General features: G+C 35.8%; 1 protein-coding gene across 1 annotated transcript; it reads right to left on the reverse strand.

The window, feature by feature from the left end:
* Positions 1–4,158: 4,158 nt before the first annotated feature.
* On the reverse strand, positions 4,159–23,361 carry LOC149159184 (multiprotein-bridging factor 1b-like). Its single transcript, XM_089436423.1, has 4 exons — positions 22,903–23,361; positions 21,060–21,143; positions 4,755–4,837; positions 4,159–4,652 (listed from the first exon to the last, which is right to left on the reverse strand). The coding sequence occupies exons 1-4, from the start codon at positions 23,042–23,044 to the stop codon at positions 4,524–4,526; spliced, it is 438 nt and encodes a 145-aa protein (XP_089292549.1). The 5' UTR covers positions 23,045–23,361; the 3' UTR covers positions 4,159–4,523.
* Positions 23,362–24,437: the final 1,076 nt, after the last annotated feature.

Genomic DNA, 24,437 nt, shown 5'->3' on the forward strand with positions numbered 1-24,437 from the left:
CCATGGATGGTGTAGCGGGCCCATCATGTACTTTGACATTTGCTTTTGAAAATGCAGTGTTAGAACTTTATGAATCATAATACATCATAGTGAAAATATAAAACACTTTTTGAAAACTTTATTGAAACTTTTTCCATCACTACTCCTTGAGACAATGACTTTGATGATGAAATAATTGTTTTTTTATGATTTTGACCCAATGACCTAATGATGACTATGACACCCTTACAACAAGGAATGACTTGACCATGATGATGTCCATTGACCATGAAGGTGAAAGGAGTAGTGATGACCTACCTAATCTAACCAATGACCAAAATTTTATTGAAAACCTATTTGAAACCATACAAATTTGCAGTAGGACCCTATCAAAAACTTTGTAAGAGCATATTTGATCACTAGTGACTCACAAGACTAATAGACACTAACAGATTCCTTAGTAAATATGAGTATAGACATAAAGGATATCTAGATATAAAAACAAACCTTCAAAGGAATCCTCAAAATAAAATCTCAAATCTAGGAGCAGAGGAACCAACAATTTTCCTTGAAGTTGGTAGGGAATCTTCTATCTCACTAGTTCAAAAACGAGCATCCTCTAAAATTAAATGTGGTAAGTCGTTATCTCTAATAGCCACTAGAGCAAGTGTCCCCAAAGAAGGCTTAAAATGTTTTTATTGAGTCATACTTGTCGAGAAATAGACAAACCCTAGAAAACACTAACCCCAAAAATATTGGTAGAGTCAATAAATCCTTCTATCATTATTTCGTGAAAACATATCACTAATGGGAATAAAATTGCTCGAGAACTTCCAAAAAATATATATAGCTATGAGTTTTGTTTTTTGGTCACACTGAGGATGGCGACAAGGGAGAATAACTAAGTGGAATAAATGATCATATATCATTGCTAATTCTTGGGAATTTAAATGTTTAGGTATTACTATGTTCTCTCTAGAATTTGCCAAGGAAATCACTCTTCAATGTATATGGATGATATATGGACAAGCTACAATAATAGAATAACTTCCTAAATAATGGTTGCAATATAGGTTAATGACGACGAGAAAGAACCTAAACTTTCCCTAGTAGCCTCAAGGTATGGACACTAGTTATACATCAATGGGATGTTCCTTGGGAATTTAAATGTTTAGGTATTACTACGTTCTCTCTAGAATTTTCCAAGGAAATCACTCTTCAATGTATATGGATGATATATGGACAAGCTACAATAATAGAATAACTTCCTATATAATGGCTGCAATATACGTTAATGACAACGAGAAAGAACCTAAACTTTCCCTAGTAGCCTCAAGGTATGGACACTAGTTATACATCAATGGGATGTTTCTTAAGAGTCGATTCTAACCACAATCCAATGATATTGATAATAACCCTTGCAAAAGAGAAACCTCTAAGTGCATCCAAAATGAACCTAAGAATGTATTAACAAGAACAAATAACTATCAAATCCTTATATTGGAGATCAAGAGAATCTACACTCTTACAATTCCATCAAAATCTAGAAAAATCTAAGAAGATAGCCAAGCAACAGTAAATTAAACAAAGCATAACAATAGCACTCTTCAAAAGTGAAGAAAGACCTACAATCTCATCTCATTATATAGTCAAAGGCTTTGGGTTTTGTCAAAGGCAAGAACCAAGGTAAAAGTTCTTGAAGGCAACCAAAGACACTACTAGAAAAATAAAAAGAATGGCAGTTTAAAAGGCTTTATGGCACTAGGCCAGAGGTGAAAACTTAATTTTTTCATAGATAAGCAAACCACAAGAGGAACATTAATTATGGAAATTTAAAAATGATAATAGCACATGGACACTGAACTTCATGAACAATGACACACAAGGAGTAATTTACTTCTCAATCCCATTCAAAAAGGACTCTTGAACAACCATAACAAAGGTGGTAAAATTGTCAAATTCTTTTATAGATTGTCATGACTTCACATTATTCATAGCTTAGAGACAAAAGCTCAAGGCCTAACAATCTCCATACAATTTATTTTCAATTATAATTTTATAAGAAAAATCTATAGACTTTTTTCTAAATTTTTTCTTGCTATAGTTTCAAAAGATGAAATCTTTCTTGCTATGATTTCAAAATATGATATTTCAAAAAATGAAATCTTTCTTGCAATGATTTCAAAAGATGATAATTCTACCAACTTTGAAAAATTTTAGGAACATGCAATTTCATGGATAACAAAACATCAAGATAAAACTATTGAATATGTAAATGAACCTTGGTTTAAATATATTTTCTATTTTTTAGTAACTTCTCTTTTTATTCTAAAATATATTTTAGCTTTTTTCTTTTTTATAAAGTGAAGAAAATTATCAAAAGAGTTCAAAATGACAACTATTAAATAATAATTTTGAGTGAGTGTAGATTTTTACAATTGTTCATGTTGCGGATTTTCGTAGGATAACAAATGAAATTTTTTTTAATAACTTCTCTTTTTATTCTAAATATATTTTAGCTTCTTTTTTTCTTTTTTATAAAGTGAAGAAAATTATCAAAAGAGTTCAAAATAACAACTATTAAATAATAATTTTGAGTGAGTGTAGATTTTTACAATTTTTCATGTTGAGGATTTTCGTAGGATAACAAAAAAAAAATTAGAAAATGACAATTGAAAAAAAAAAAGTGCGAGGATTTTTAATCCATCCAATGATTTTTTTTGGTAAACATTTCACCTATCATCAGGAAGCAAATGAAGTGTCCACTGAAAATTTCGGCCAGATTGAAAATCCTTTAACCAGTTTCTTCTGAAAATTCTCCACTTCTCCCCTAAATATGGGTTTTATTTTTCTAAAAATTCTCCACTTCTCCCCTAAATATCGGTTTTATTTTTCTGAAAATTCTCCATTTCGCTAAATATAGGTTTTATTTTTCTTACAATTTCTTGTATAATTTCTCCACAAAATATAATTTTTATTTTCCTTGTAATTTCTTATATAAATTTAAGTACATTGGTAAACAAAGGGTAGAAAATGAATAATACTTTTAATAACAACAGCATGTCATTTTTCTCCTAAATTTAACATCGATATAACGCACTCCAACATATATACTCAATGCACGCATTCACCTAGACATCTAGGTCGCATTCTGAACCTAATACAAGTCAAAAAAATTTCCAGCGTATCTATTTACGATACTATCAGAAACCAGCAGAAAATCATTCTAGACAAGCTCATTGGCTGCATAAGTAATTCAATCACAAGTTCCATTTTTCCTATAAATGCAAGTAGCCAAGACTGAATACAAGTCAAAACAATTCCCAGCGTATCTATTTACGATACTATTAGAAACCAGCAGAAAATCATTCTAGACATGCTCATTGGTTGAATAAGTAATTCAATCACAAGTTCCATTTTTCCTATAATGCAAGTAGCCAAGACTGATTTCGTCGCGAGATCAGTTAAAACAAAACTAATTCAAATCCTGCGACAAAATCTGTCTTGCTCATGAATTTCTGCTATTTCCAACAACTGCTGTGTAAGAGGTTCCACAAATCACGGAGTTGAAAAGCCAGATATGCCATATCTCACATTCACGAGTGAAAATCTGCTAGTTACCGCTGTACTTACCCTTCCTGAACAGCAATTACAACAAAAACCCTTCAACTATGAAAATTTCCCTTGGATGTGGAATGAAATACTCCAGTTTTGCATCTTTGTCCATAGATATTTCAATTTGGTAAATACTCAGTCATCTTCAGAAAACTAGAAAGATTAAAAATAGAATTCATTAAATTGCATATCCATCCATTATACGTGGAAAAATTTACGCCTCCTATGTCATTCCCATTTCCCCCCTCCCTTAGGCAAAGCAAAGCAAGATCTTTTGTCCTTTCTTCCCATTATAGTCAACAAGGAATAATACTGTAGCATTTCATTTTTCTCCTAATTTTTGCATTGACATAACTAACCCCGAAAAAAAACTGCTGATTTACGAAAGCATCCGTTCATGTTCACATATACATCACATATTCTGAACCTAATAAAAAACAGCATTTTGAAGTCTATTATCACAATCTACATAACCTTCAAACTCTGATTAAAGATTTCACGTAAGCAAGTCCTGTAAGAGATCTCAAAACAGCATTAAAAGGCAGAATGCAAATGGCCAAACCATTAAAAACAAACACCTTAATATTTAGCAGACGTAAAAAACACCCTTCTAGATAAGTTCAGAGACTGCATAAGTACTCGACCAAGAGTTCCATTTGTGTAAATGCAAACTACTTGACTGATTTGGGCACAAGATCAACTAGCAACAAATGCAATCCAAATGCTGCAGCAAAAACATTCGTCTTAGATCTTAAACGTAGCAGTAGCAAGGACAACCAAACGTCCGCAGTAGCATTACTACAATAGAGTCTCCATGCGTAAATTTGTACAAGGATCCCATAACTTCACAAATATGCAAAAGCAGGTGTGGGTGGTGAACGCCAAATCACAGAACTCTGTGACATGTTATTGCTATTGCATACTTCCAGTTATTTCTTTCCAGTGCTTCCACGCAGTTTCACACCAAGGACCCTTTCCAGCTTGGCAATGATCTGCTGATTGGGAATTGCTTTCCCGGACTCGTACTCTTGAATAATCTGAGGTTTTTCATTGATTTGCTGCTCCAGACAAAATTTCTGTTAGGTTGCTGCCGTACTAAAGTAGAACTGGAAGAAGACACAAGGAAGAAACCTTACAAAGTAATTAAGCAAAAGCAATACCTGTGCAAGCTGGGCTTGTGTGAACTTTTTATCTAAACGGGCTTGCATTATGTTTTTCTTCAAATCTGATGAAACTCTTTCATCTGAAAAAAATGATAGATTGCAAAATGCTTTCAGTCTTAAACTCGGAAGAAAGATATAAAAACACACTGGAAACAAAATCTTGTATATTAAAACATTCAATGATCTTTGTATAGTTACAAGAACTGAAATCAATATATAGATAGATATTAAAAACACTGAAAAAAATTGTGCCGATGTGAATATTACTAGCATAGATCCACCTTAACTGAGATTAAAAATAATTTGAAACATATATATCAATGCCTAAATGATAGCACTTTAAGACCAATCTATATAAATGTGTATGTGTAGTAGTTTGTGCTTGGCACTGTTTTATTAATTTATTTTACATTATGGATTTTTTTTATTATGTCTTTTAATCTATAGATGTTGGTTTTAGCAACGAGTTGTCACCATTGTTGGGCATCTGGTTAGTTCTGTGCCAGCAGGTAACCCTGTTCAAATCCCCTTGGGCCAGGCATACTAATTTACACCCACTAGTGTACTAGGGATGCCATGTTAAAATCCCCTTGGGTCAGGCATAATAATTTACACCCACAGGTGTACTAGGGATGCCATTCACAAATGTGCATGGAAGCACCCATTAGGTTCCCCACAAAGTTTTCTTTGGAAAAAAAAAAAAGGTGTAGTAATAGTTAAAACCTACAGCAAGCCTGTTCTATGAAGTTCTTACAAAGTGAATGCCTATTCTATGAAGTTCTTGAAAGTGAAAGCCTATTCTTTGATATTTTTCTAATATTAAAAACATTGATAGTAATAATCGTTGCAGATTCAGTAATATCCAATAACAGAAATTGGATATCCACCTTAACTGAGATCAAAAATAAATTGAAACATGTATCTCGGTACTTAAATGATACCAATTTAAGACAATCTATATCAATGTGCATGTCTAATAGTTTGTGCTTGGTATTGCTTTTTTTTTATTTTATGTCGCATTATGGATTCTTTTATTATGTATTTGATTCTATAAACATAGATGTTGCACATCTCATATGTATGTATTGTTATTTTTTTATACATTAAAAATATTATAATGGGCCACTTATGACACATCAGCACTAGCAATAACAATGGACAGTATACATCTGTTGAAATGTGTAACTAGGTTTGGTCTTCATAATGTCTATTGTAATCATGATTTTATATATTTGATATTAAAGAGAGAAGAAATTTATTATTGTCATTCTTGATGCATGCATTTCATGCTCAAGATAATTTTATTTATAGGTCAAGCACCCATTGAGTACTTCTAGGTTTGTCATAGAGTTATGAAGTCAAAAGAGTCATTGTCATACATGTAAGACCCATTTTGGGCATCATATTGTACCTTGTAAAGAAAATTTTTGTAGAGTCAAAAGAATCATCAAAGACCCTCCAAGACCTTGTCAAACAAGTCAGCCTACAAGAAGGATCAAGTCCGACTCATGGACAGCAATTTGACATTCTTAGAAGCCTAAATATAAGAAGGAACTCAACCTCATTTGGAGACAATGCAAGCAAGTTCAATATCTAGAAGAAAGAAGCAGTAAGACAAGAAGAAAAGGACAAAATTCAAGGATAAGAAGAAAATCAAGATCAAAGTTTTGGACCTCTCTCTCTCTCTTATTTCAGGGTTTCTAAAGCAGCTGCAAAGTCGAAATTGAAAAAGTTGTTGAGCAAGTCGAAGTTATAGAAGAAGTTGTTGGGAAGTCAAAATCGCAGAGGTTCCTAAACAAGTCAAAGTCGAAGAAGAAGTTGTTGGCAAAGTCGAAGTTGCAAAAGTTGCAGGGCGAGACAAAGTTGTAGAAAAAGTTGTTGGAGAAGTCGAAATTACAGAAGTTGAGCAAGTCGAAGTTGTTGGAAGCTGCTAGGTCATGTTGAAAAATGTGTAACTATGATGCAGAAGCATTCAGCTCAATAATATCATTGTATCCTAGTAGACATAGGGGGTCTTGTGTTTTCAAGGAAGTTGATTTCCTATGTTTTGAATTAATGTAATTATTAAGGTTTTGAGTGATTTTAATGAGAAAAGCTAGAATAGGGATTTAATTAAGTATAGTGAAGCAGATTAGTAAAAATTCTCGGATGTACAAGAACAGAGAGAATCAGGATAGTTGAGAGATTGAGAGATTTGAGAATTAACTGTAAATCTTAGATTAGGAGCTAATTCATGATTTTGTGGATTAGAGAGGATCCTTAGAGATAAGGAAGAGATTTTAAGATTTTGTTGAGAAGATTATGGATCTAAACCAAGAATTGGTTGTAGAATCCCTTTTATATAAATGTAAGCCTAAACGTCATAGTCAAGGGTTGGTTAGCTAGTTAGTTAGGAGTTAGAGTGTGAAGAGTTTGATTGTAAGCCTATGAGCAGATTGTGAAATAGAGGCCACTGATATTGGAAATCAGGCCTGAGAGAAGAAACTGTGTAAATACTTGTTCATTAATACAAACAACTCAATTTTGAGTGTATGTGTGTGTATGGAGTAATTTAATTGTATTTTGTGTGTGAACTAGAAGTTCTACGTAACAGAGTTGCATGTGCAGAATCAGAGGCGAAATGCACAGAAGAGTAACAAAGAGGTGTTACGGCTTTATACACATCAACAGTACAGGAGGAAGCCTTTAGTGTTACAGTGAAGGTGGAGGAGCATAAAGGTGTGAGCGGAGTTAAGGAGGAAGTTGTGTAGCGGAACAGCGAAGGACTAGAACCCTAAAGAAAACCAGAATCACAAAAGAACATTGAAGAACGGCATAACCACGAAGTAAAGAAAAGGGCGAAGAAATGAGGAACAATGCACAAGAGTCGTTGGATCTAAAGATCAATGAACGAGGCTGAAGGTGATGGGCGACCAAGATTAAGTCGTGCCACATAAATAAAAGAAATGAATGGCGAAGATTAAATCTGGAGAAGGAGAAAGGCGGGAATCGATCTAGACCATCGGATCGATAGATCTGGTAGATCGACGGTGATTAGTAACCGCAGCAGGGGTAGAGAGTACGGGATGCCTTGATCGCGGTTGAAGGCCCGCAATTGTTCTTAGTCATCGATCGCAAAAGTTAATGCTTACGTCACAATCAACTACGACATTAGACCTGTAATTAACCCGCGTGCTAGTTGGAGGGCCGCAGACCGTAGGATTTGATGGCTTTCGTCATCCAATGGATATCGGCCATAAAGAGATCGGACTTTAACTTCAAGGGCGGACCCGAACATTTATAGGTTAAGGTTTATAATCTATATCGGCTTCGTAAGACCGGTTAAACGTCGCGCAAGTTCCCGATGTGATATCACTACAGACCGTCGAATCAAATGAGTTTTGATCTACGGCGTAGGATCACCGGGCAACTCTGTTGATCGAGGAAGATATCAGCCGTCAAATTGAAGGTAAGATCGACAGTGGAGATTGAGCGATAAGATTTGTGGAGAGTGGACCCGAGAAGGTTATAGGCGCGGTTTTATTGTATTTGAAGTCCGGTTGTGTTATCGCATATCGCATGCGAGAGGAGGAGCCTTAGGAATGTGATGAAGTCGTGTGATGTGATATTGCGACAGTCGTTGATCTGATGGACGAAATCAACAGTGGAAAGCGCAATCGCATGTCGCAAGTCGGGAGTTCTGAATGCACACTCTATTGAGTCCTTTGAACTCCGCGATTGCGATAAAGGATGAGTTGGCTTATAGAGTGGAGTTTGGTTAATGTGCGCAGTTATAAAATTAACCACAATTGTTATAATGGTCAAAGGGTTGAGTTATAAGGTTCCGCAACAAAGGATTACCAAAAGATTAGACTGGGGTTAGTTGTTGAATTGCTCCGCAGGAGATTTAATTAAGGGGCCTTGAACCTTAAGTAATGAAGGTTTGACCAGGAAGGTCATTGAAATTCCTGGGACAGACGAGATTATGCATATTGTGGGTATCGCAAGTTTTTCCTACGTCAAACTAGGTTTGGTCTTCATAAAGATGAAATACAGTTTTATTTCTTGTTAAGTGTAAAATGAAAGTTGTAGAAAAAGTTGTTGGAGAAGTCGAAATTATAGAAGTTGGGCAAGTCAAAGTTGTTGGAAGCTACTAGGTCGTGTTGAAAAATGTGTAACTAGGTTCGGTCTTCATAAAGATGAAATGTAGTTTTATTTCTTGTAAAGTGTAAAATGAAAGAAACTTATTATTATTAATGGAGCATGGGTTTCATGCTCAAGGTCTTTTATTTTATAGGTCAAGCACCCATTGAGTGCTTCTAGGGTTTTCCCTAGGTCAAGAAGTCAAAATAGTCATTGTCATAAGTTGAAGATCCCATCGGCATATTATAACTAGTAAAAAAAATATTTGTCTTAAAAGGTGTCCAGATACCCTCCAAGACCAAGTCGCCCTGGCAGCTGGCAAGTCAAGCTAAAAGGAAGAGCCACATCCACCTTGAAGAGCCTATATATAAGAGGGAACTCGTCATCCTTGTCATACATTCACTCATCTCTCATTCTAGAGAAGAAGGAAGAAGAAGGCAGCAAAGAAGGAAGAAGATGAAGAAGATCTTTGTTTGGGTTATTTCTCTCACACGTGCTAAGGAGAACTCGGGTTTCTGCAGCAGATCTAGGGTTTCTATCTTCAAGTTCGATCTTGGAGAAAAGGCAAGTAGGTCAAGTGAAGGTCACCAAGGGTCATCCTCAAGCTCTAGAAGAGAGGGAAAAGCAAGCGAAGGTCAAAGGAAAGCTTAAAAAGTAGATCGAAGCTCACACGTGTGGTGGCAGCAACCACTCGAGGGGGGGACGAAATTTTAGATCCGCAGTTGAGGTCGAAATTCTACAACTGGAGGTCGAAGAAGTGCTACTGGAAGAGATTTGACTAGGTTTGATTAGATCAAGGTTAGCCCATCATCCAAAGAGATTGGTCTTGGTCTTGGAGGGTACTAAAGTCAGTGTTTAAGGTCTTGGAATTCATCAATTGAAGAATCTATAAGGAAGAGAAGAAATTTACGGGTTTTCCTCTCAAGTGGAGGGTTTTGGCCCTAGCTTGCAGCCTATATTACGTGTTCTTGTTCTTGTTTTTGGTGGTTGTTTGATGATACACAAATATAATAATACGTAACAAAGCTAATAAGTAAAAAGATATCACAAGCAGTTATCAAGTAAAGAGAAATCACTATAATCATTGCCCTATAGATTTTTCAACAAGTCGAAGTTGTTGGAAAGGTACATCAAAAAAGAGAAGTTTGACTTGGTCTTGGAGGGGCCTTTGTCAAGGGTGTTAGGTCTTGGAATTCATCATCGTATAAGAAGAGAGGAATTCCTGTGGATTTTCCTCTCAAATGGAGAGGTTTTGGCAATGGCTTACAGCGCACATTTTGTGTCCTCTTGTCTCATTGATCTTTATTGTTTGGTAATTGTTTGATGATAAGAACACTAATAATAATAAGTGAAGGAAGAAGCATAATCAAAATACATCACAAACAATTATCAAAAGTAAGAGAAATCACCTAATCTAGGTGCGCCCTAGATTTCTCAACATGGTATCAAAGCTAAGGTGACAAGACAAGGAAAGGCAGCGTGAAGAATATCAATTGAAGAAGAATACACAAGGGTCGAGCACAAGGAGATCATTAAGAATAACTAATTCACACATCATCTTTAACGAAGAACTAAGGAACATCAAAGGACTCTACACTTGAAGCATACCTGGGAAGTTCACGTACTCTACAACCATCATCTAAAGGAAGCTAGAAGTAGCTTTACCATCATCACCAAATCAAGGTCATCTCCTTCACATTGAAGAAAGAATCACATCTCTAACATCTCACTTGAAGAAGAAGTATTGTCATCTTTGAGGAAGTAAGATATCATCATCATCAAGAAAGCATCTCCAATTATCAACATCATCAAGAAAGCATCAATTTGAAGATATCATCATCAAGGAGCATCTTCACTTAACAAGTATTTTCTATTTATGTCTAAATTTACAATCAACATGACTTCATTCTGCAAGGAGAGCAACAAACTAGTTCGGTCATCAAATTTCCTTGCATGGAAGAAGAGGATAGATTTTGATTCTCATAGAGAATGAAGTTATTGAATATGTTAAGGGTTCAATCTCCAAACCATCTCTAGAGCAATCTCAAGCACTAATGAAGTACATGAAAGGGGAAGTAAGGGCTCAAAGAATCCTCATAGAATTAATCAAGGATTCTCTCATTAATAAAAGCAAAGTTGGTCGAAAGAAATCTATGGTGAGTTGGCACTACAAGAGAAGTTATAACATTGAGAATTGAACTATACAAGATGGTATCAAAGGAAGAAGGGATAGCCTCATACCTTATGAGGGTGTCACAAATAAGAGATCAACTACAAAAACTAGGAGAAATAATGTTCGATAAAGCAATGACCATCGTTGTGCTCAATGCACTACCTGATGAATGGGGGCAATTGTGTCAAGCATCTATGGAAAGAAGGAAGCCACTCCATTCAGTGAACTATGGTCATTATGCAAGATTGAAGAAACCAGACAAAAGGCGAAGAGCTATGTTGGATCAAATGAACAAACTCAAGCATATGCAACTATGGCTAGAAAGAAAGGGAAGTTTGGAAAGTTTGATCCTCGAAAAAGGAAGAAGATCGACATGTCAAAGATACAATGCTATGAATGTAATGAATATGGGCATTTCAAAAGGACTTGTCCTAAAATCAAGGACAACAAGAAAAGAAAAGAAAGAAATGAAGCCCATGTCACCGAAGAAGTAGAAGGCCCTGAAAATAAGAAGTCAAAGAAGGAGGAAGTGAAAGATCTCTATTATGACTAAGTTGACCTCCTTCACTTAGTTCTTTTCAACTATAGAAGATGGTAGTCATGATAGAAAACTTAGTTATTTTCAACTATAGAAGATGGTAGTCATGATAGAAAGCATCACATTTATGATAGGATGCATTATAGCTAAGATAAAAATGACTTCATCATAGAAGTATGGAATCAGAAGTCTATATGGTTGAAGCAATCATCATGATAGAAAGGAAGTAACTCGCGACCTCTTCATTGAAAGCATAGAAGGATAATTGAAGTAGCAATATATATGATTGGACAAAGCCATCTAGCAAGATAGAAAATAAAGAGATCATATATCATCATTATTAGAGAGAAGCATATGCAGAATGAGGATCATCGAGATCCTCCACTAGAATCTTTATGAGAAGGTTCACCCCTATAAAGAAACCAAGTGCCTCACAAATAGTCCATATTCCACCTTGTGTGGGATTCATTAGTAAGGTATGATGACAAAGATGTGCAGCATGGCAAGTTGTTTGAAGTACTTTCATCTTCAAGCAAAGAAAGGAAGTTGTTAGCTATGTCACATGGTTCAGCTTTGAATATGAGTTCAGCAACAATTAATTTCAATTTGAATTCGAATTTTCCGATGAGGTTCGACATTAAGTTCGAATATATATATATATATATATGAATGAGAAAATAATAATAAAGTAAAAAAACAATCAATAAAGCTATATGAGTAGCAATGAGCAACCACAATCCACAAATAACAACCACTATTCACTTCATTCTCTAGTCGGCAAGGACAAGCAGTATCTAGAAATTGAATTCAAGAAATTGAAGAGAATACAACACGCAGCAACAGCACTGAGCACACTAGAGCAAGTACACTCAAATAAAAGTTGCCTTGTGAAAATCTATCGACAGCCATGGTACATAAATCCAAGCCAGTGGCCAACGCGGGAAACTAACTGATGAGAAGCGAAACAAGAGAAAACCATGTGTTTCCCATGGCCTTTCTCATAAGCCTTAAAACAACTGACAAAAACCGCCTGAACTCTAACCTCGAACCCCAAAATAAAATTAAAAAAATTATAAATTCGGCTTCAAGTTCATCTTTAGGTTCGCCTTCAGGGTCGAATTCGTTGAGGTTCGAAGTTGAGGTTCGACTATTAGGTTCGCCAAACCTGAACGAATTTGAAAAAAAAATTGGGTTCGCTGAATTTCGAACCTGATGGTTCAAATTTGGCGAACCCTATGACATAGGCTGCTAGAAGGAAGTCAAGATGACCAAAAGAAGGAAGAGGTATGTGTGAAGTCATGTCATAATAAAATGATTGAATGCTCTATCTCATGACCACGATTAAAGAAGAAAATTATCTTCTATTGGAATGATGCATAAAGGCATGTAAACAATGTGCCTTGAACTCTTCTACATATTGATGAGATGAAATCAACATAATATGACCTCATATAGAATATGAGGTGGTTAACAATCATGGTTCCTATGTTGAAAGAACCACGTAAAGAAGATTTTGAGGAAAGCAATATGTGAAGAAGATGAAAGAAGAGTTCATGGAAAGATGCATCTATGCGATAAAAAAAAAAGTGATCAACATCTGAAACTAGAAGGATTAGCTATGACATCTCCATGGAGAAAGTATGAAGACCCTGATAAACTCTAAAGAAGGAGACTTCATATTGAATGTTTTGGAGATGGATTCATACATGTGCAGGATGTTGATGCTGGAATACGATGATGTCATGACAAAAGGCCATCTTAACAAAGCTAACTTTGATTTGATGTTCTTTTTTATTTTTGAAAGCATCTAGTTGGGTTGTTATAGGGCTACAGAAAGAGAGTTGTAGAAGTCACCTACAAGTTACAACTAGTACTCATGAGATTGGATGAAAAATCCTGAAAGAGACATGACTTGAAATAGGTCATTGTACGAAATAAAGCCAAATGATGACTAGAAGATCACTTTCCCATAATGAGAAGGGTGACAAACTATTGGTTTAACCCTATGATTCACTGAAAGAAAGTGATGAAGAAGATGGTCGATGCCCTATGAAGATCTAGAAGATGAAGGCTCCATGATGAAGAAGTTGAAATTCATGACATGATGCAAAAAGAGGAGTCCTACAACAGCTGATAGTGCCATGATCTCCACCAAAGAGCAAGTAGTTAATGTTGGAAACAAGTCCCTAATTAAGAGGGAGCTTGGACAAGTCCCTGGTTCAAAGGAAGCTTGGGTATATTCCTTTAAAGGAATGAGTATATCCTCCCTAGTTGAGATAGAGAGATAGACACCTCATTCTTGTCTTCACGTTATGAAGAAAGAATGGAGGATTGGGTAAGCATCTAGATTCCAATGCTCTTTGAGGATGTGGTAGGGCATCCACTAGGTAAGATTAGTCGAAAAGGAAATTCCTTAAGGGTGTGTTATTCCAAGACAAGAATTGCCTAAAAGGACATACATTGTGAACATCCGAGTGGGGTATGTGCCTTCAGAGACAATGTTGATGGTGTTTATCAATCATTGTCTCCCCAACATTGTGCTTTGATCTTGTGGAGAGATAGAGTTGTTAGTCAAGGTCTTATTATGTGACAATGTTGGTCGATATGATGAGATGCAATGAGACAAGCTAAGATAATACCTTATGAGATGGCTTACCAATCTGACTCTTCTTACAAGAATTCTTCAGGATGAGAATGTCCAAGTACCATGTATGTATTGTGAATACCTCCATAGTTAAGATTTAAAATGTGTAACTAGGTTTGGTCTTCATAATGTCTACTGTAATCATGATTTTATATATTTGATATTAAAGAGAAAAGAAATTTATTATTGCCATTCTTGATGCATGTGTTTCATGTTCAAGATAAATTTATTATAGGTCAAACACCCATTGAGTGCTTCTAGGTTTGTCATAGAGTTATGAAGTCAAAAGTCATTGTCATAAATGTAAGACCCCTTCGGGCATGTTGTATCTTGTAAAAAAAAAATTGTAAAGCCAAGTGTCACAAAGACCCTCCAAAACCTTGTCAAACAAGTAGGCATAAAAGAAGGACCAAGTTGGCCTCATGGACAACAATTCAACCTCCCTAGAAGCCCATATATAAGAAGGAGCTCAACCTCATTTGGAGATAATGCATGCAAGTTCGATCTCCAGAAGAAAGAAACCGTAAGACAAGAAGAAAAGGACAAAATTCAAGGATAAGACGAAAGAGAAGCAAGATCAAAGTTTTGGATCTCTCTCTCTCTCTCTCTCTCTCTTGGGTTAGGGTTTCTAAAGTAGCTGCAAAGTCAAAATTGAAGAAGATGTTAGGCAAGTCGAAGTTGCAAAAGAAGTTGTTGGGAAAGTCAAAATTGCAGAAGTTATTGGGTGAGTCAAAGTTGTAGAAAAAGTTGTTGGGCAAATCAAAGTTGTAGAAGAAGTTGCTAGGAAAGTCAAAATTGCAGAGGTTGTTGGGCAAGACAAAATTTTTGGATCTCTCTCTCTCTCTTGGGTTAGGGTTTCTAAAGTAGCTGCAAAGTCGATATTGAAGAAGATGTTGGGCAAGTTGAAGTTGCTAGGAAAGTCGAAATTGCAGAAGTTATTGGGCGAGTCAAAGTTGTAGAAGAAGTTGTTGAGCAAATCAAAGTTGTAGAAGAAGTTGCTGGGAAAATCAAAATTGCAGAAGTTGTTGGGCAAGACAAAATTGCAGAAAAAGTTGATGGAAGTCAAAATTACAAAATTTGGGGAAGTCAAAGTTGTTGCAGAAAAAGTTGTTGGAAGTCAAAATTACAAAATTTGGGTAAGTCAAAGTTGTTGGAAGCTGCTAGGCCGAAGTTGCTGGAAGCTGCTAGGCCAAAGTTGCTGGAAGCCGCTAGGCTAAGTTGAAGTTGCTAGACACTGCTAGGTCAAAGTTGTTGGAAGAATTCATTAAGAAAGAGAAGTTTGACTTGGTCTTGGAGGGGTCTTTGTCAAGGGTCTTAGGTCTTGGAATTCATCATCGTATAAGAAGAGAGGAATTCTTGTGGATTTTCCTCTCAATAGGAGGAAGGTTTTGGCCCTAACAACCTACATTTTATGTCCTCTTGTCGCATTGATCTTCATTGTTTGGTAGTTGTTTGATGATAAGGACACTAATAATAATCAAGTGAAAGAAGAAGCATAATCAAAGTTAATCAAAATACATCACAAGTAGTTATCAAAAATAGAATGCGCCTCACTCCTCTTGTAAAATAAGAATTTTTTTATGATTACAGTGGCCATTTTTCACACTATTTTTTTACTATTATGGTACATTTATTTTCATTTTTACATTACAAACTTGGTGCAAATACAATAGAATTTCAATAATATAGTTGTCCACAGCCAATTATGCACACAACGAGAACTAGAAAAGAAACTGCAATAATAATTGGTGTTCTATTCTCATTTTAGCCTGCCCACAAAAATTACAAGTTAAGAAATGGATAAGGCCCTAAATACAAGTAAACCAAAGGGGTGTGCACAATTTTTGCAGACCCCACAAACCAGGGTTGATGCTTTAGCATACGGTAAACACGAGGGTTGGTTCTAGCTCAACCAATTGTCACCATTGTTGGGCATCTTGTTAGTTCTGTGCCAGCAGGTAACCTTCCTAATAACCTACAGCAAGCCTGTTCTACGAAGTTCTAACTTCTTACAAAGTGAATGTCTATTCTATGAAATTCTTACGAAGTGAATGTCTATTCTATGAAATTCTTACGAAGTGAATGCCTATTCTATGCTATTTTTCTACCATCAAAAATACTGATAGTAATAACCATTGCAGATACAATGAATATCCAATAACATAAACATACAGCTCTGGAACGATGTGTGAGCTGGAGAAATTTCACAGATCAACTACATTGAAGTAGGTACATGGTTATGGAGACTTCTGTTTATACATGCCCATTGATCGAAAAAATGATTTGTCCTTCACAAAAAAAAGGTGAAGCAGTATCGTTCCTATTTTCCCTAAATCAGCAACAGGTTTGACTGTACAATATAGAAGGAATTAACATATTCCATGCATATTCTATGCAGCTATAGAAAAATGAACATATGTTCTGAGAACACAATGTTCTTGAGAATTTTTCTAATCCTAGAAGGCACAAATAGGAATGACCATATTGCACACAGAATACCATAAGAAGCATATGCCTGAGTAAAGGGAATATCTAAAAACAATCATCCCTTCAAGGTTTCAGTGATGCTCAGACTTCTTTCTAAACATAGGGGAAGTACCAGCCTACAGGAGTGGCCCTCATACAAACACGATAAGATAAACAAACCTTTTACCCATGTAAAGGGCACAGGATCATCCTAGGCTTTTAATGTTTGCTAAATGAGAACCCTTTACTACACTTAATTCCTGAAGTTTAGATACCGGGCCTCTGATAAGATACCATTCTTGCTTTGTTTCAAGTTTCAACAGCCTAATTGAGCTTCTATCTAACCAGTTGTCTGTTATGGCACTTTCTTCCTGTAACAAACAGTAACAGTTCTATATAGTAACTTAATTCATAGCAGCATATATCACCACTCTTTGCTCAGATCTATTTTGAATGTGGACTCAAACAGGCTACCAAAAGTCATGCAGAAACAAAAGCTGATGTCATTTTAATGACCAAAGCAAAGAAGTCATTGATGATAATAACATTTATGGTGAATCCTAACTACAAGAGTCAACTGGCGGAGTGGTGAAGGAAACAGAGGAAACAGGTACATCATAGCAGCCTACAATTAGCAGATGTCAAAAACCCCTTTGGTTCTATACACTTCCATTATATTTAACATGAACATAACCAAGAAGCAAACAAATTATCCAAACAAAACTGCGACAAAGATCTAACATATGCAGTCATTCAAAATTCATAATCCCCGTTTAGTCTCTTCTATCTGCCTTCCTAGTATAGCTGAGGTGTGTTCCTTAGCAATACAAATATAACTGTTTTCTATTTTAAAAAAATACAACTCCACTTCATCAATAATGGTCAGCCAACCAGTACTAGGAGAAGATCTGACAGCATACAAAAGTAGGGCAAATCAAAGAAAACTTTGAACGAAAAGCTAAGAGCAATGAAGACAAAGCTAACTATGGAGGAATTCTTCACAATCCTAACAGCATTAACATGGCTCTGTATATTGAGAACATGGGAGACACAACAAGCCACAGATCATTTTATCATTGACCCTATAAAGAGAGCTCTGGTCACAAGGCAAATATATCATCCTAGGTATTTAAAGTTGCTAGATGAGAACTCTACTTTTTTAGGTACAGGATTCTTGATAGGATGTCATTTTTGCTTTTGCTCCAACAGCCTATAATAAAAGTTAAAACTATCAAAAGCTATACAAAAGGGAAGAGTACAAGAGAAATACTAAAAGCTGAAAAAAGTGCAATACAAAAGAGACGACGTCAGGGTTCGTTGGAACTAGCTGCCAATGCTGAGTGAGGCAATCGAGAAGCAAGTCCCTCATCAGACTCGTCAAATACTGACTGAAAGTTGAACAACATTGCAAGAGTATGAAGGAACAAGAGGGCCTGGATGCATGATCCTGGGGTGGTAGAAGGGCAAGGGAATCCAATTGCCCTAGAATCTATAACAAAAGATCATTTTTCTCTGAATAAGTAAAGTACTGACTGAAAGTTAAACAACATTGCAAGAGTATCAAGGAACAAGAGGGCCTGGATGCATGCTCCTGGGGTGGCAGAAGGGCAAGGGAATCCAATTGCCCTAGAATCTATAACAAAAAATCATTTCTCTGAATAAGTAAAGTACAGCTCTATTTTATTGATAAATGTCCGATGACAACCCCCAATAAGATCAAACAACATGAAAATGATGACATTTTCATGGGGCAACTAAGAACAATACAGGGAAAGCTGGGTGTGGTGGGATTATTCAAAAGCATACAGCATTATTAAGACTGTGTTCATGGAAAACATAGGAGACAGCAGTAGCCTACAGGATTGGCCGCATAAAATCAAAGGATAAGATAAATATACCTCTAGTCATTTAAAAAGATCATACAAGGTATTTAATGTCACTGAAAAAATGTGCTTTTCTAAACCTTAATCCTGATCCTTAGTGGGCCTCTGATAAAATGTCATTCTTGCTTTGCTCCAATAACCTGATTGAGGTTGTAACTAGAAAGTCCCCTATGAAGACATTTTTTGTCATGGCACATAACAAAAAGTAACAATTCTAAATAGTCACTTGATATATAGAAATAAGTATCACTCCTTGAGATATTGTTTTTCACTTTACCATTTTAAATAAGAGAAAATATGAACATCAAATACTAGAAATACATAACAAAAAAAAAAAATCCACATTCAAGTCTTGACAAAAAGGCATCATTCATAAGAGTGTAAAACCCTGTTTCATTAGTAGAGATGAGGCAAGTCACAACCATAAAGCAAGGTGAAGATCTGGTGTCATTCAAAGAAAGGCAAAATCAGAGTAAACTATGATGGAGTAGCCCAGGGCAATCCAGGCACAGATGGGTGTGGGTACTATCTTCAGAATCATAATGATACTATTCAGGCTGTGAAAATGGAGCATATCAAAGGAAACAAATAACAAGCAGAAAGTATCACTTTAGCTGTAAGTTTGAAGTCACAATGGAAAAAAAATTGTTTATCAGGGAAAGTCATTGTTGAAGGAGAATCCAAGGTATTCATATACTGAAAGTCATTATTAAACAAGAAACATAGCTGAACCTCAAATAAGATAACTTTCTTAAAAAATAAATGGTTGAAGAAATAAAGTTCCACCATGTCAGAAGGATGACCAACAAAGTTGCAGACCAAAAGGAAAATCAAGGAACACATGGTCAGGGAGGAAACCTCAGCTAAGATCAACATTTATGAGTTGGATCATTCACGGCTGAAACATTCAAAAACCAACCCATTAGAGAATCATTTTTATTCTAGGGGATGGAAATTGAAATCACTACTAATGACACTTACCTGAGGATTTAGTGTTTAGGCCCTAGATTTGGTTTGAGAAAAGCCTGTCAACCTTGAATCAACAAGGGCTGTGGATCACTCACTCATCTTGAGCACCAGTCTTTTCAAGACAATCCAAGATGGACCTCATGAATAACCTCATCAAACCCACCATTCTCTTTGGTTCAAAGGTCAGTAGTAAGTACACCTAGTTTGTTAGACTCAAACTTGACCATGACAAATAATTCAAGATCACACTAGTTTCCTTTTGCATCGAGTTCAAAACTTTGTGAACTCCACAACTGGCAAGGATCATCACTTATCTTTCATATTATTCCACAAAGACCATAGCTACTACCAATTTCTCTAATTGAGTTCATTACCTATTTGCAAAGGTTACCCATACTTCAGTAAGTTGATATCTCAATAAATCACCTTCCTCTGTTCACATATTCCCTCGACACACATGACTAACCCTTACCAAATAGGCAGGATTACACTAGGATACATTGAGCAGGGGTTTTGACTTGGATGTTGTTCACTCCACCCACCCCAACCCAGACCTGATCCCATCAGGCTTATTACAACTTTCTTTCAACAGAAAGGGTTGATAACCCCTTAACCTGAGCTATCCCACCTAATAGTGTTGGTGTTTCAGTTCCCCGTCGAACTTGCATATAACTAAAATAATAATTTGATTCCCCATTCCATGCTTTCAGCCTATAGACTTTAGATCTTATACAAGTAGAGCTCCAATGCCTACAAAAGGCCAAAAAGTAAACATTTCTATACCACATTGCAGATATTGGCACCATCTTGGCAGTTATGACCCCCAGAATGGCACCTGTAAAGAAGGCCAACAGTCGAAAGATGAGCCAATTACTCTTTGGGAGAAAGGGAAGGTAGTGTGGTTGGAGAGAACTTAAAAATTCTAGAGGCATCCAGAACATATATGATACAGCCCGCCTCTATAAACAAGAAGTTGAAAAGTTTTTCAATGTCGTGGATTGTTTTGGCAAACATATGCTTTAGTTAAAGTTGAGGATATGGAAATTAAGCTTACAAGGAAATCGAAGTTCTATTGAATATCCAATAACAGATGCAAATTCAGGTCAGTGAAAAAGCCTTGACCAAGTCAAGGCACCATGCCAGATGGGAGAACTAAAGGTAAACACAGAAATTGGAACCCTTCTTCAACACTTTATCTCACCAAGGACATGATCCTTCCATCACTTCAGACAATTCGGACAAGGAGCAAAACAACAAAGGCAAAGACCACTCAAAAAGAAAAATGAAAGGCCTCCATTTCAAGTTTTAATAACATTTGAAAAAAATATGTTCAGCAGTAGAAATAAGCAATTATGGTGTTAAAAAAAATTGGACTATTTTTGTATATTTCTGGTTTCTCTGCCTATTTCACTATCCCAGCTTTCTAAAGAACCTAGTTTCAAATTCCTATTGTTTTATACCATAACAAAACAAGTACAATTGTATTTGCAATATAAATGGAACTTACGAGCGAGAACTTCTGTCTCATCATCAAGCTTCTTGGTGTTCAAGGTGGTGCTGCTCGAGGCTGCTTTGTTTGATCCTGCATTAACTGCACAAGCAGTTCAACAATCAAAACTTCCACTAAGTATCATTCAAAAAGCTCACATAAATCACGTTTAAACAATAAATTTGAAAGCTTTGGAATGTTAATTGCAGATGACTGCATTCTTATTAAGCTCAATTTCTTTCTAGTTTCTTTCTACACGTCATTAATTTTTTAATTTGACATTAATCATCAAATATCAAAAGATGCATTGCAACAGCATTGGATGCCCCAACCAATACTTAAAAAACAAAACATTCAAAAACATAAAAACGTGTAGTCCATACCAAATTCCCTATTTGAAATTTGGACCTTAATCACTGCAAGTTTAACAAGGGGCCTCAAATACTATGACAAACTAAACATTATTTTTTATATGTAAAATATTTTTCCCCTAAACCAGAAAAAACCCCACCAGTCCCTAACAGATCATAAATGCAGTCGGACTAGACTGCAAACATGTCAATAACATCCTGAGATAACATCTTTACAACTAAATGTTGACATTGTGTTCCAACCTGTAGGTAGATTCCAAAAGAAGCGGGGTAAAAAGTGGGCAAATTAAAATCCTTACAAGTAAAGTTCCACAATTAAAATTCTCATTGATGAGTTGGAACTTTAAATTTCTGGCAAAATTCCTACCAGATTCCGGGAAAATTTGACAGAAAATTGATGAGTTTGTCCAATTATTAACTTACTCTGCTTCTAATTATTTCCAAACCTTTTTTTCAAAAAACCATGGGGTAGTGAGATTAAAGAGCAAAAAATATTATAATAACATCAAAAGCAGATGCCAATGGGGCTGTGGTTTGGTGGTGAAGCCAATGCTGTACCAAGTTACCCACTAACGTTCAATCGCATTGGATTGACAAATGCGTGGTTGAGGCCACATGTCAGTCCTGGACGGAAAGCTTCTCCATACTAGGGCAGTGGCTTAGCCAAGAGAAAGTTCTTGTGATCGGTAGTTTGACCTTCAAAAATCATCTCAGACAATTCTGATGCCTGCCATGTTCAGGCTAATTCTAATACTTACAGAATTTAAATTAATTAATTAAAAGGAATACAGAAATAAATACAGAAAAGAGAAAAAGTGCAACACCTAACCAGCTAGCAACTATATTATTTATGATGTCCAGGATGAGTAAAAGGCACTAACAGTGACAGAGTAAAGGGATTAAGACTGTTAATGCCACCCACCTCGGATCAAATGCGGGATAACCCCGTGGACGAAAAAATCGGGGGTTAAAGCGGCAACGCAAAGTATTTAACCATGTTTATAGAAAGAGAGAGAGAGACTCCACCGAACATGAAATATAACCGCCAATTTGTTTTACAGAGATTAAACATGACAGATTATGATATAATCATATACGACAATCTGCCAAATATCAAATATGGCAATCCAGATCGTTGGACCGAACCCAAAGTAAGGAAAAATAATCCATTTTTCCGCTTACGATTATTAGCTTTTTTCGAATGACTTTGAATATGGAAGACTACTGGCAGAAGATAGAAATCTGAGAAAAAATGAATTAAAAAAATTGCAGATACGTGTTCTGAACTACGAAACCCTGTCCAAACAGGTAGAAAAATTGCAGATTTAGAATAAAACGCCAACAAACAGACCTCCAAACAAGTTCGAATAAAGAATGGCAGCCGTTAACAGGGAAATAACGAAACCGCGAAAGGGACATGAAAAAACCTTTAAAAGAAACCAATCAATATGAACACGCAGGCAAAGGGTTAGGGTTACAGTTAGGGTTACATTTCTTGATAGTTTCAATAGGGCCTCCAGTTCGACGGGCAGCATTGACAGCCTTCTCGTCCTTCTTGGCTGCAGCGTTAGGAGCCTTCTTCCTGATGACAACGGGTTCCCAATCCTGACTAATCGGTCCTATTCCGGCCATTGTTTCTTTTTTCTCCTTTACCTCCTCTGGTCTGCTTAGCCTTAGGCTTTATTCAGGCTCCTTCCCACCTAATCCCGAAATGATGAATAAATTAGCATAATATTATGGCCAATCCTTGCTATATATAGGTCATAACGGACGATCCTTCCAATATAACGATTCCTTTTGCGAGCGCTTTCGGAAAGAAAAATGGCGAGTTTCGGTTTTGTGGATCGTCTCTCTAAGGCTTGACGTATGTTACGATTCCCTTTGCGAGCCCTTCCGTATATAAAAATGGCTAGTTTAGCTCTTGTGGATCGTCTCTTTGACGCCTGACGTATGTTATGATTGCCTTTGCTAGCCCTTGCCCATAGAAAATTGGTAAGTTTCGCTCTGGTAATGTATGTTCCATTAGTGTCCTTGAGGTTTCATGTATGGTTATATGGTTTGATGTATGGTTCTATTTTGCTGGAAATTATAATGAAATAATATGATATTTTAACTTTTATGAGATTAAAAATAGTTTAGGGACAAAAGAAAGAAATATAAAATAAAATATGATATTTTTTTGCTTTGTGTCTTTATCATTATCCACCATATGCTTATAATAAAATGAGGCCTGTTTCACATACATATATTGTTAAAATACACTGTGGTATGATGTTTTTTACTTTATATCTTTATCATTATCCACCATATGCTTATAATAAAATGAGGCCCATTCCACATACATATATTTTTGTAATATTATAATTATATATATATATATATTACAATAGTTGAAGTCTCATTATTATGAAGTTTATATTCATATATTATTATTATTATCTAATTTTAAGGTCATGAAGAAGCTAGATACCAAATTGGTTTTGGTGAGTTTGGTAAAATAAACATTACATTGATTTTTTTAATTATATATGTGTGTGTATGTATATATATATATTACAATAGTTGAAATCTTGTTATTATGAGTTTATATTCATATATTATTATTATTATTATCTAATTTTAAGGTCACGGCCAAGCCAGACACCAAATCGGTGTATGAGACCCTTTTGTTTGTGGGACAACAGACCCACCTCCACGCAATGATTTGACTGCTAAGTCTACAAAGGCATACATGCCCTACCTCCTATGGTTTTGAACTTGTGACCTCTTATGCGGAAACACGTGCTCTTAACCATTAGGCTCACTCAAGCTATATATATGTAATTCAAATTAATTAGTAGGTTTATATGTGTAACTTTTTATATATTTAGGTAGTGTGTTTTTTCTTAAATAACATTGATGAATCAACCTACATTAATATATAGCATTTAGTTATGGTTGTCCCCACTATTGGCTTGACAACTGAGTTATGATAGTTTTTCCATATATATATATATATAGTCCCTGCATCTTTTGGTAGTTATCG

This window comes from Pinus tabuliformis, chromosome 5_2 (assembly GCF_031772625.1).
Source record: "Pinus tabuliformis cultivar Carrire ecotype Pingquan chromosome 5_2, CPIR1, whole genome shotgun sequence".
Lineage (NCBI taxonomy): Eukaryota > Viridiplantae > Streptophyta > Pinopsida > Pinales > Pinaceae > Pinus > Pinus tabuliformis.

Bases quoted from the DNA above. Each gene is read 5' to 3' on its own strand.
- LOC149159184 (XM_089436423.1), bottom strand. From the start codon at position 23,044: ATGGCCGGAATAGGACCGATTAGTCAGGATTGGGAACCCGTTGTCATC. The intron at 4,838-21,059 runs GTAAGTTCCATT...CATTTTTTTCAG, and splicing joins TGAGACAGAAGTTCTCGCTC to ATGAAAGAGTTTCATCAGAT. The intron at 4,653-4,754 runs GTATTGCTTTTG...TGTCTGGAGCAG, and splicing joins CACAAGCCCAGCTTGCACAG to CAAATCAATGAAAAACCTCA.